Source organism: Merops nubicus, unplaced genomic scaffold, assembly GCF_000691845.1.
Source record: "Merops nubicus isolate BGI_N331 unplaced genomic scaffold, ASM69184v1 scaffold15182, whole genome shotgun sequence".
NCBI lineage: Eukaryota > Metazoa > Chordata > Aves > Coraciiformes > Meropidae > Merops > Merops nubicus.
Genome location: NW_008595721.1, coordinates 2,641 through 15,882, shown reverse-complemented (window position 1 = coordinate 15,882; position 13,242 = coordinate 2,641). Strand labels below are relative to the sequence as shown.

Genomic DNA, 13,242 nt, shown 5'->3' with positions numbered 1-13,242 from the left:
AGTGTGTAAATATTGCTGTCTAAAAATCACGGGAACAACAGACATCTTTCTTAGCACCCTTTATGAATTTAGCATGCTGAACAGAGTAGATGGGAAAAGGGGGGAGAGAAAGAGCTATGCTCAGAGATTTGGGGGGTCCACCAGGGTAAAGCATTGACTGGAACAGCCTGGAGAGGATGCTGCTGCTTACACCTCGTCAGTTCCGTGGGTAGAGAAACGGCTCCAGCTTCTGCATCTGTCCGTCTGGCGCCTTTAATAAGTAATTAAATCACACTGTAGATTCGTATACACACTTGGATAAATAATAAATGACAGCTATCTCGCTGGCATGCGAGCAGGCAGGCATACCCAGGGCAGGAAACCACAGACAGCATTTCATTTGTTGCCAATTTCTCCGTAACAAAGTGAGGAAGATGCCCTGGGGAGTAGTGACTAACGAGGAGCATTGTTTATGCTACAAATCCCATCCGGTTCTTACTCTTTGAAAAGTGCTTTGTTTAGCTTATCAGTGCTTCAGCAGCGCTGCCAGGGGCATCATTCCTGTTCGAAGTGTGTTTCTGTTCCAGTGAGACTGACTCCCACTCCACCTCTCCAGAAGAGGTTATGTGCTACCTGAGGGCTGAGAATTAGGCATGTGCTCCAGTGCCTGGTTGAATCGGGATCAGGGGGGTTCACCCTGCACAAACCCAAGCCCCTAACAGGTTTCCTTAATAATTTTGCTGCATAAAACTGGAGAATGTTTTTACAGAAATCAAGCCTTTATTAAGGACTATAGAGCATGACAAAAAAATATATTCCCTGTAAAGTATATATGCCCATCAACTGTAGTTATTTCTGTTAGGCCTTCTGCTTAATTTCTCCATTTGATAAATGGACAATATTGTGTGACACAATCTAATTCTGCAGTTATGCAATTCCAAAATATCACAAGTGTCTGGCAAGTTTTAAGCCTGTTTCACAACAGTACTGATAAGCTGCTACTGTATCAGCTGACCAAAAAACCTGTAGTGTGCCCTTGATCAAGTTAATATTTAAAAATAGTCATGCAATTTTTAAATTAGGTTCAGGTACCTTTTCAATTATGCTACACATCTTTTGGGGAGGGAGAAGATTTATTTAGATGTTTTAGAAAGGGACTTTCTAAACTTTTTCTGTGTTTGTTGGCTTGTTTGTTTTTTTTTTCCCCCTCTCAGGAGTCCTCTGCTTTTTTATCAGATTTGAGGGGGGTAAAAAAAAGCCCACCAGGTTTCTTTCATAGCCATAATTCAGAAAACCTGACAGACCCTTGCCACTGGGCAACTAAGTTAATGATTGACAAAGACATGTAGCTAGCCGTAATGAATGATTCCACACCAGTGCTGCCTGCAGGTACAACCCACCCAGCTCCTCAGACACTTCTGGAAAGAGGAATGGTAAGCCAAACTTCACCTAGGTCTTCTGAACCATGGTAGGAAGTGTTCATTGGAATGATTATAAATAAATAACTGAGGTATTTACTTATACTTTTATTCATTAGATTTCTTCTGGAAAATGTGCATGAATTAGCTGTGCCCTTTAGAATATGTCATGTTTTTAATTTGCTTTTCAGTAGGTTATGTATGTCTTGTCAAATAACGAGCTTGTCCAGTGTACCCTCCCTGGTCATCTTCCTAACAAGTTTAAACCTCAAAGCAAGGTTTATTTTAGTTCTAAATCATGGCACGTGTTCATGGAAAAATGACTAGAAGTTTGTTAGCACCTGAATCTGCTAAGTGCTTCTTAAACTTTCATTTCTCTTCAAACATGCTGATGAGAAAGGACTCATCAGTCATGCTTTAAACCGAAATTTCCTTGTGCTAAAACAGTACATTCAACTGACTGTCTTCTTGCTAGCTCATGAAAGTGTTGGTGTGAGGCAAGGGGTGTTCATTCTCCCTCACTGCTTGAAGAGCTGGCACTTAAAATTTGAGGTGGCAGAGCTCAAGGCTCTCTGCATCTCTGGATTCTGTTTTTAGAATAATTTGCTTCTAAACTTTGGGGTTTGGTTGGCTGGTTATTTGCTCCAAATGAAGTAAATTGACTTCTACTATACATTTTACAGTCCCAAGAACGTATGGGTTAGAAACACCAATATTTTAGGGTTTTTAAAGATGAATCTTAGATAAAAGCTAACATTAGGTGTTCAAAATAGTATTAAGAAAATTGTGTGGAAAATCTTGACTTGGTTTTCTTCCTTCATAGACCACAATGGGAGTTCTGTGGTTGTAAAATATGAGGAATTCATCATCTTCCCTCTGTCTCTTACACTCAGGAACAGACTCATTTCAAACCTCACCGCAGGGAGCAGTATGAATCCTGAAGGAACTTCCAAACTTGATTTTCTGTGCTAGCTTTGTGGCACTCCCTAATCTGACTGTCGCTAATCAAGTCACTAGAACATGATGCTGCCGATGAGAAAAGGTGGAAGTTTGCCCCAGTTCTCCTGTAGCAGAGATGTTTCTGGCAGAAGAGCCTGATTTCAGTATGCTACCTAGAAAATGCTTCCACAGACCCCTTTGCATTCACCAAAGCTGCTTTAAGTATCAGTATGGCATTATCCAGGCCTCGGATTTCCAAAGCTGAGATAGGCACTGAGATCCAAATACAAGGCTATGAAATTGTAGCTTTTATGGGCACTCTCAAAGTTTCCAGACTAAAATTAACAGGAATGACAAATTTAATTGTGCTGTTAGTAATTACATGTAGAGCTACTGTATGAGAGTAAGCTCCCTAAAAATCTGTCATTTTAGGCAACGACACACTAAATATTGTATTTTGTTAAGACTGTTTAATGGCATCAGAAACTCGAAGCCTCATGACACAAAATACTAACTGCCATCATCACTGCTTCAATCTCTAATCCACTCTGCTACTTCAAATGTTCAAAGGCTGGCTCAAGATTTTGGAAAGGTTAAATTGATTCTGGCAGCCCTATAGCTATGTCAGATATCATCTGTCTTCTCTTTCTATCAGATCCAGCTGGGCGGTCCCTTATAGCCAGGCTAGAGCCAACTCCAGCACCATTTTGAGTGCTTGGACTCAGGAATTGTTGGAAATTTGATTATGTGCACATACTCTATTAAAAATAAATGAAAGATTTGGCATGGTTTTCTTGGCCTATCTACTCAAGACAAGACTAAGCCACTGGCATCCCTGCTGAAGGTGACCCCAAATCTCTTTCCCCCCCCTCCAAATGCTCTATTATGGCTATACCAGGTGAAACCTGCCCTCTGCAGCAACAGATACCTACCGAAGAGTGAAGAAACATTGCTGCTGCTTCCCCAGAACACTCTTCCATTCACTAGTGATTTATGGTCCAAAACTTCCCCAGAGGTACTGTCTTTGCAGTTAATAGTATTTGATGCCCAGTACCTGTTGAACTCAGAAATTTCTAGCACCCATAAGAACATTCACTGCTTAACTGTATATGTAAATAACATATGCCTTTTTTTTTATCTTGTGAATCTGACACCTGTTTGTTAGTCATACTGCAAGAGCTGGTCAAGTTTCCCACTTTGCTGCGTTCAATAAGAGAGAGATTACAAGAAGATAAACCCACTGTTTCATAGTACTGGGTTTGAATGATTTTTCACCTCATATACACACATACTTTTCACCTAGTGTCCTTAGTACAGGATCGTTGCCTGGATCTTTGCTCCAATTCATAGTCCCAACCCTAACTCAAATGCTCTGAGAGCAGAGCTTGAGCACTTTCAAGGTCTGAACAGGCACATGCCCTCCGCTGAAGAGTTCTGTAGCCCTTTGCATGGCAGCTGACCTCAGCAGCCAGAACCAGTATCATACAGCAGCACAGCAACGTTCAATTTCATTGTTATCTGAACAGCACAAACTCTTGCTGCAGACTTGCACATGTAAGTCAGCAAAAGATGAGTCATCTGGAATAAAACTATAATAATTTGTCCCCTAGGAGCCATATAGCGAGTTAACGCATTCTGATACGAAATGCACGAGTGGTTTCAGCTTCTCCAGGTTGCAGAGGGCAGGAGAGCTCCTCAGGCTTTCCATGGGTTCCAGTCTGGGAGTGCTGGGTTTCCCCTGGCTCCCCATCTGCTGCATAATCAGAAACACACTCGGTTCCCTTTGTTGTATGAGACAAAGCTAAAGAAATGCTTTGCAAAGAAATGCTTATTACTTTGCAAAAATAAAGATACCTAATGAGCTTATGTCATGTGTGCAATGTTTATAAACACAACTGCTCTGGGGCAGTTCCTCAGCTGAAGAAAACTATTACAGCCTGTATCAGTTGAAATAACACTCTTCCAAATCTGCAGATATCCCACCAGTGCTGCAAGGAAGTCACAAGGCAGGGGGGTGACGTGCTAGTGGGACCTGGGGCAGCACAGTTAGAACCTGCTTGCCTGGAGCTCACCTGCCAGTGTGGTGGAGCTGAACCTGACCCCTGCTGTGTTCTGTTTGTGGCCAGGCTTGTTGGGCTGTTGTGGGGTTGTTATCTCAGTGGGAGATAATCTTATCAGCGCATGGAGAGGAAAACCTGAAAACAATGTAAATGCCTTGGGCATCTGAAAGTTTTCTGTTGAGAATCAGAAACAAACACATTTGAAAGACTTTTTTCCAGTAGTTACAGCACAGTGTTTTAAAAACCCCAGTTCTTAGTTACAGATCCTCATCATAGGAAGGGAAGACTGGTATTAAAGGTGCTGATTTAAAACTAGTAATTTGGTGAAAAACTAGTAATTTGGTGAGCTCTTAATTTTAAACATGGCTCTGGCAAAGAGACCTGGTTTCCTTTCATCTGGCAGACCTACATGATGACCACTCTCTTATTTCTTGGAATTACTACATTAGAAAAATCAATTACTTAAATAAAGTCTTTGTGTCAAATGAGCTTGAATCTTCACGGCTGCTCTGGATCTTCCAGTATTTGACAAGCCAAAGATAGAAGCTGTTCAATATTCTCTTTGTCAGAACTTTTATAAATAGGTCAAATACTTGGAACCGTGTTGACTGATCTGTCATGTAGACAGGTGCCAATGAGGTATTTGAACACCAAATACACAATCCAAATTGGGCAACAAGGGACCACAAGCATATACCAACACTGTAATCCCAAAGGATGGCAGCATCTCCTCTGGACACTATACTTCAGAAATGGGGAAAAACAGCCCACTCCAGATGATGCTGCACCTCAGGGTCAGCAAGGAACGTGTGAAGTGCATCACGTTTTGATGAAAGCACAAAATAAAACTGTAATTGACACCACCTCCTGTTGAACCTTGCTAAACATGTGCAGGCACTGCAGGACAGTCAACAACCTCCAAGACTCTGCCTTACAGTGAAGGAACTTCCTTGGACGCTCCCTGCCAGTTTCAGGAGTGCCCCTCTAGTGCTGAGGCTGACAGAACGTTGGAGTAACTTCATCTCAAGGAGGAAGGGTCACTCACCAGGCTACTGCTGCATTTTCTCCAAAGACTGAGCTCACTGTGCTCACGGCAGTCGAACGTGTGGTCAGGTGGAAGTTTCCCCATGGTGTGCCACGATGAAGCAGGCAGGTCCATCACCCACTGCACCTTATCTAATGCATCACAATAAAGGTAGCAAGAACTTTCAGTGTGGTAAGGAATCAGTATCAAGCAAGTACAGGTTTTTTATCTCCCACTGGAGATTGTTATCCAGCAATCCTGGCACAGATGAACACCCTGCCAAACAGACTTACTGCTACCAGGCAGTGATTTAGGAGCAAAGACTGGAAGATTGATGCACACCCTTCAGCCTTCTGCCTCTAGAAATATGACTTTGGATTTCAAAATGTCTCTTTAGCATTTCAGAGGCTTACAACATTCTTAACTTCCTGCTCCAAAACCAAAGCACAATATTATTCTTAATTATAGACTTTGCTAAGCAAAGGGAAGGATGGTTTGGAAGCAATTTATTTATGTAAATAAAGGAGCCTTTTTGCTACCTAGCCTATGGGACAGCCCAGGGGTACCATTCTGCCACCCAAGGCAGGCAGAGAACACACCAGTCCCTATTTCAGTACATTTAAGTGACAGACAGGACTACAAAGGAGGATGAAGAAGATCCAAACGCTACTGAGGCAGACTTTGGGTGCTGTCTGACTACTAATGACAGCTTCTGCAAAGTCAACTGGCTTTCAAAACATAAATGTTGCCCAGTGGTGTGTGGATATATCACTGGAAGCAGAAATGTGGCACAAAGCACTTAGTTTCTCTGTGCCTAATTTTCATTATCTGAATTATCTGAATATGTCAATCAAAATACTCATTTACTGATGAGTCTGTACTGCTACTTTTCCAGGAATCACTCCAAATTTGGCAATCTAGTCATCACAGTGACTTCAGCTGCCCCATCTGTCTCCAGACAGCTACTCTCCCAGTAGAAACCAACTGTGGACATTTATTTTGTGGTAAGTTTCCTGGACTGACAGTGCAGTGCTTACAAAGGTTTCTAAATAAAGCACTCTTCTTTACAGAAATCTCAAGTCCTGTGTCAGAACCAGGACCAAGCCCTCCTCCCTAGAATTAATGCAGATGCTCTCACTAGAAGCAGGAGAAGCCCCATCTTTATATCACACCCCCCCAAATCAGTATTTTTGTTTGCTCATTGCTTTCACATCTAAAAGGTGCCACTTTTGAAACACCCAAGAAGTCTTTAAGATGACAAGAAGTAACAGATCATCTCACAGGATATATAGGATACTGTTGAATTACAACAGACTCATGGAATGGGTAAAATGCACCAGAAACTCACACAATTTGTATTCAGCTATGCAAAAAAACGTGTTATAAAAAACAGCAGTCTAATAATCACACAGTTTGTAACTGTGAAAGCTCAAGATGTAACAGACATGAAGTCTTCAAGCATGAATTTACTTCTGGGAAGACAGCTTGTCTTTTTAATCAACTGCACAAAAATCCAGCTATCCTATAAAATTAATTCTGATTGTAGTTATATTGGTAAAAATCAAGAGTAAGACACTGACCTTAAGTCTGATTCTGTTTCAGAGATTTGCTTCCCATGTGAAACATTTGCCTAAAATAAAAGGGAAGTGATCTAGAAGGCAAATTACAGGTTTGCAATCCTGTAAAAGCTTTCTTAAAAAAAAAAAAAAAAGTTAAAAAAAATAGTGGAAGTTACATATTAAACAATTCAAAAAGTAAGTTTCTAGCCATGTGTAAACCTTTTTTTAATCTGTTTATTGTTTTTTAAGTAAATCTGTGTGGCCATGAAGGGGAAAAATGTTCCAAGACATCATCATGATGCATGCTCAGTAACTGTTTATTCCAGCCCAGGATCTGTCTGAACAGGAAAGGGACAGATCCAGATTAGAAGGTCCTTCTGCTGAGGCTGGCCCTCTTGTGGTCTCCTGCCCTCCCCCAGTGCATCCATAGTCACTGGATAATCTCAGTAAAGCCATAATTCTCCAGATAAATGTGTCTGCTAAATGCCTTCTTTCAGGCTGCTCAGCCATATGGTTAGGATTACAAAATTTAAATAATTTTTCAAAGGGAATTCAAGGATGACGCACAGAATAGTGGAGGAAGTTATGTTCATAATTGCTTTTATAAAGAGGATTTCAGGGGTTTTGAGGGCTGCATCCTGCACCACTAAAAGCCAGTGCAAGCTCTGCACTTGCTTTGAAGGAGCAGGATAAGGCCACCATGCTTGGACTGAGCACGGCTTCTCTCAGAGCTCTGAGACACCTCAGCCAGTGGGGCCACAGGTGAAGCTGACAACTGCACTGCCCACGCTGCTTATCAGGCTCCTTGCTGAAGGCTGGCAGAGAGAGCTGCAGTTCATGATCTGGCCTGGACAGAACCAGAAAGCTCCATGCTCTGCTCTGCCATTCTACAGAGACCCCGAAGCAAGTCAAAATTACCTTTACAAGCCAGTTGCACTTTTTTTCACCATGTAAGAGTGCTATAAAAAGACCTAAGCATAAATGAGAGCAAAGGGCTGTGGCATTAATGCTGGTGCAATAAAAGCACATTTTTATCTCTACAAAGTGTCATTTGTCTCTAGATGGAAAGGATGCTCACACAGCACAACTCACCACCACTACTGCCACCATCTCTGTCCTCTGAAACCACAACTCAGTGGGTCACCAAAGGCTCGGGGCACTTTGTGGGGCTTAGCTACCTGATGAGTGACACCATTTAATGCTATAGATTGTTTCCTGTTTTTATAACACTGTTTTATACATACAGGAGAAAGATGCTTTGAATCTAACTCACTCCAGGACAAACAGCAAGCATATGGCCTCAAAATGTGTTTCAAATAATGTCACAGAAGTTACAGTTTCAAGTACAAAGATAGACATAACAACAAAGACCATCAAATTTCCTCTTTCTCTAGCCTGGTTAATTTTCCCTTTCCCCATCTGTGAATATGACATCGTGACATGGATTTCATTTTTATTTTACTTTGAGATCAGCAGAGAAGCACCATGCCCAAGCTCTGTGCCTACTGTTGTTGTGAGCTCTGTAACTTACCTGGGCTTTCCTTTCCTCATCACTTACACTCTGAAGCACTGATCCCAGTGCAATGCACAATAGATGTTACGACTGTGGCTATACAGCAGAAGCAGCCTCTGTTATGTCTGTTTTTCATGTCTTAAACCAATAAAACTTCACATTGGGCTTATCAAAACCATCCTGTGCAGATCTAAGTCTGCTGTGACTGAAGGCAGTCATAAAGCCTCTCTCGATGCGCCGTGGAGCAGAGCTGAGGCAACGCTGAGCTCTCTTAATACATTCCGCTCTGGTAAAAGTTTTATTTAAAAAATGTGGTCAGCCCAGAGCTTTTAAAGAAGATTAATGTGGACTTATAAAAAATGTCTGTTTTTATTAGTAGTAGTAATTCATACAGTTTGTCCTGAAGTTTTCCTTTTCAGCTTCAGTTTGAACCATATGTTCAGGAAGTTCAACTGAAAAGCGATCCTTGAGCAATATTATTTTTTTCTAATTAACAATAACCACAAAGGTATTTTAGAGAAACCTACAGACTCCCTCAGAAAGTTCTGTAGCAGGCTAGATTAAAACAGGATTTTGTCTATTTTATGAAAAAACGCACCGAAGCACAAATAGGTCAACTTCAGAGGAGCCCTTCCTTTCCTGTTGTACCACACAAAGGATTCTGCGTGCGGGAGATTTGAATTCCCATGGGGTTCCCTTCTGAAAGCCCTGGAACAACTGTGGGACCCACCAGTGTCATCACTAGCAGTGACACGGGCACAGCAGCATGGCCGTGTGGATCACGAGCCAGGGTCTAGACCCAGTGGGGCAAAGTGGTTCCCCAAGTCAGGCGTGATGCCAGAGCAAGAGCTGAAGCGAAGGCTGGAAGCTGGCTGCCAGGCTGAGCTTACACACCCTGCATGGGGCTCAGACAGAAACCCAGCCAAGCGCTCTGCACACGCACAGAGAACAGGAGAGTCATAAAGAAGCTCAGATGGAAATGAAAACAAAGGTTAAAAGCACACGTCAGAGCGAGGTTCATAAAAAGTATCTTGGGGCCAAATGTAACATCCCTAGTCCTCACGTATATGGTGTAACTGATAGCATCAGAACATTTTTGTACTGGATTTCAAACACAGTTTCTCCAGTATTCCCCTTCTGAGTGACAGCAGAGAGAGTAAGCCTGGGTGCAGGGGGGCCCTGTAATGAGGGCTCCTGAAGACTTGTGTTGTAACACCACTTACAACAAACTACTTGCTGGTTATTTTTAAGAACAAAGCATTGTTCAATTCAATCAACCAATTCCATCAAAATGGCAGTGCAGCGTTCTGCATCTGTTTTCACTGGGGCCCTTGTCAAACTTGATCAGTTGAAATGCTGAGGGATGTTCTTTCCTGCCCTGCCACGCTGCACGCAGCATCCAGGAGCTGCCAGTCAGGCTGTGCCGCGTCTGACGAGATGCTGTTCTGGCTCTGCTGGCCTTGTTGTTAGTGCCAGCACTGGCATCCACGTGTCAGCCACTGCTGCCAGTTACCTGTGCAGCCTCACCTTCCTGTCCTCAGACCCTGCCCTCTTTCAGACCTGAGACCGCGGGATAAGAACCACACAGTCACACAGAATCACTATGGTCAGAAAGGACCTTTAAGACAGAGAAGAGATGACGTGTTTGGAAATTAGTTAGCAGTTGTCTGGGTAAGAAGACTCAAAAAGAATGAAGCCACTCACTCATGTGTGCCAGAGTTAAAATACAGTAATACAATGGGAAAAAAGCAAACAGACAAAGTAGCCCAATGTAGGATAGTTTATCACCAAGATGTGTTTTGTCCTGCCAGAAGCTCCATCACCAGGCTGTCCCCTGGCTATGCACCTTGGTTTATCGGGGACAACCAGCGTTCCTGACCCTTAAATCCACGCTGGCTCTGGAGGAACTCCACCTTTATGCAGCTGTCCTGCTTTGTCCCCAGCAGCACCGTGTTCTGGAGGGTGCCTATATTCCTGAGAGCTTCAACCACAGTCCGGGGAGCTTCAGGAATAAGACGCTATACACAGGAAAAGGAACTGAATCCAGGTCTCCATTAGGAGGGCCACGGATCTCTGTGTATACCAGTCTGGAAGAGCTACGGCTCCATTCTTACGCAGTCACTTTGCAGAGTAAAACCACATATTAAAATAAACGCAAAGAATTAGGTTCATTTTTACCACCAGTTGTAGAAAGAGGGTTTACAGATTCTGGTCATTTCATTGTAAACACTAAATATCCTCAAATTTTTTTTTTTTTTTTTGGTAGGCTCCTGTCTGATCACATACTGGAAACTCAGTCCTTGGTTAGCAGCAATAACCTGCCCTCTCTGCCGACAAAAAGTAAGACTTGCCTCCATCTGCATTAGGCTACAAACAAAATTACAAGCTTGAGCTCTTAGGGTCAACTTTGTCCTCTAATTCTCCACAGTATTCCAAAACCCACTTAGACTTGAATGACCCTGCAGCCATTCGCACATATCATTTGATACGTGCCCTATCAGGCAACTCTGTGAAATATTAAACAGGCCCCCAGCATTTGCCTTGTGTAGAGTTTATTGAATCTCTGGGATCACATTCCATAAAGAGCAACGTGGAAGTTCCTGATCTCATCTGCCCCTGGTCAGAGGCTGCCTGTTGTACTGTCCCGGGAGGACGGATGCAGGCTATAAAAGGAAAATGTTCCTGCTATTGTGGAACTGCCAGGGCTGGACAAAGGTCCAGTTGTGAGGGAAAGACTGTGGAGAGACACGTACCACAGAACTCTGTCCTTCATCCTGGAGATGAGGATACACCCTGCTAACGCCCGTCTTTTCTCGTGAAGGTGGTTCTCCTGGATAACACCTCTTGTGGAAAGCAACAAGATGAGCCAAGTAAACAAACTGTACGTGACATTAGAGACTACAACAAGCGTTTCTCAGGGCAACCTCGACCCGTAAGTATTCATAAATCCCTATTTACTGTGCAACACACAGAGGACTGAAATATGAGGACTTTCAGAGGACTGTAAGAGACCCAGCAATGAGAACTAGTTCATACCATTCTGTGAATTGCCTTTCCTTGCAGTTTTGCAACTTTACTGGCAATACACTAGTGGAAGTGTTACCACCCATTGCTGGGTCCAGCACCTAGTAAAGGTGCTTTTCTGCATTCCTAGCCCAGAGGAGCCATCCTGGCAGGGAGGAGAAAGCACTGTGGGATGAAATACAGGAGGCAATGCAGAACTAGAGATGGGCTGGCTGCAACTTTCAAATATGAACTCAAATTTGAACTCCAAGATTTTAACTTAGTTAAATAGTCTCAAATTAAAATCAGATTCCAGCTTAGAAAGCTGTTTTTTTTCCCAAGTGTTGCCAAATCCAAACAGTCCACACTGGGTCTTTTACTTTCCTAAAGCTGGAATCTCAGCTGGTACAGAGGTGTGACAGGCAGTGGAAATGAGCTGAAAGATGAGGGCTGAAGGCACGAGTGAGGCCCTTTCTTGTCAGCATACAGAATATCACCAAAGTGAATCTTCCTCTCCTGTCACACTCTGGTAGGGGGCCGGAAAGGCCTGTGGAGACTGTTTCAGCCTACAGACCAAACTAGGCACTGTGGAGGAGACTATTGCTTTTCAACCCAGCAAACCAGCATTAAGGAAGAGAAATAATCACTCAGTCCTCTTGTTCCTGTGCACACCAAGGTGACACTTGAGGCTCCATTTTCAAGCACTCACAGCCTCCACTTGAATCCAGATTTTAAAGCCAGGCAAGTACTCAGTGCAGCCATTAAGACCAGTTTCCAAAAGAACTCTATGTCAAACGTAACAATTCCTTTTCAAAGTGCCAGGGCAGTGGGGTTCCTTCTAGAAGGGTGACTCTAGATACCACAAAACAATCAAAGAGCATAGCTGGGATTGGGCAGCACAGAGAGTTTCTGCATTCAAGAGATGGGAACCTAGAAGTGCTTAAGAGACACATTAAACTGGAGGAACGGCACGATGCACTAGCGTGGAAATCGGCCTAACTCATCTGAACGCTCAGTTTGCAGATTACCTTTACGACGTGTTGCTATTCCTGCCTCTTGCCTTGCGAGGAATCTTCACCTGGGGTGGCCTCCTATGGATATTTTTCCTACGAGTTGCTGTCTGCTCCTTTGGAACACTCCTATGCTTCTCTCCTCCATTTGGTACAAAAGCCGGAGCTCTCTGCAGGACGCTGGGGACAGCTGATGACATGGTGGTCGTCTCCCTTCTTTTCATTTGCGTGATAAACATCTGTCAGCAAATCGCATCCAGTGGGGTGAATATGGCAAGGTCTGCAGCTCAGAGCATGCTGTCAGAGTCCTGAATGACTCACACCTGGAGTCCTTGGTCAGACTTCATTGAGAGACCCCAGGCACTGACCCGGGGCTGCGTAGGGTGGCTGTGCCATTCTGCTGGTGACAGAAGGCTGGAGCAGGACTCAGCAAGACGTGGCATGGCCAAACGATTCCACGTGCAGGGGCTCAGGAGGCCAGTTTTACACAGCATGCTGGGCAGCCTCCTCACGCTGCGTTCTGTAACTTACCTTCACACGCAGTGCCTGAACTGAAAATGCCTAAAGCTACGAACAGGGCTCAGATCACAATGCCAGTCAACTGGCGCTTGGAGTTTTAGAACTCTTGAGCTTTAATATCTTACATTTTAGCTCAATTTGAAGAAAAATCTGAGAACTGAGCAAACTGTACAATTTACTGTATAACACAAGACATGTTAAACAGTACCCCTACAGAA

The 13,242-nt window shown here is 43.4% G+C and overlaps 1 protein-coding gene across 1 annotated transcript; it reads left to right on the top strand.

The window, feature by feature from the left end:
- The first annotated feature begins 1,337 nt into the window (after positions 1-1,337).
- LOC103768996 (E3 ubiquitin-protein ligase RNF170-like) lies at positions 1,338-12,817 on the top strand. Its single transcript, XM_008936163.1, has 5 exons — positions 1,338-1,412; positions 6,316-6,424; positions 10,759-10,832; positions 11,314-11,424; positions 12,512-12,817. Exons 1-5 carry the CDS (start codon positions 1,338-1,340, stop codon positions 12,815-12,817), a joined length of 675 nt encoding a protein of 224 aa, XP_008934411.1.
- Positions 12,818-13,242: the final 425 nt, after the last annotated feature.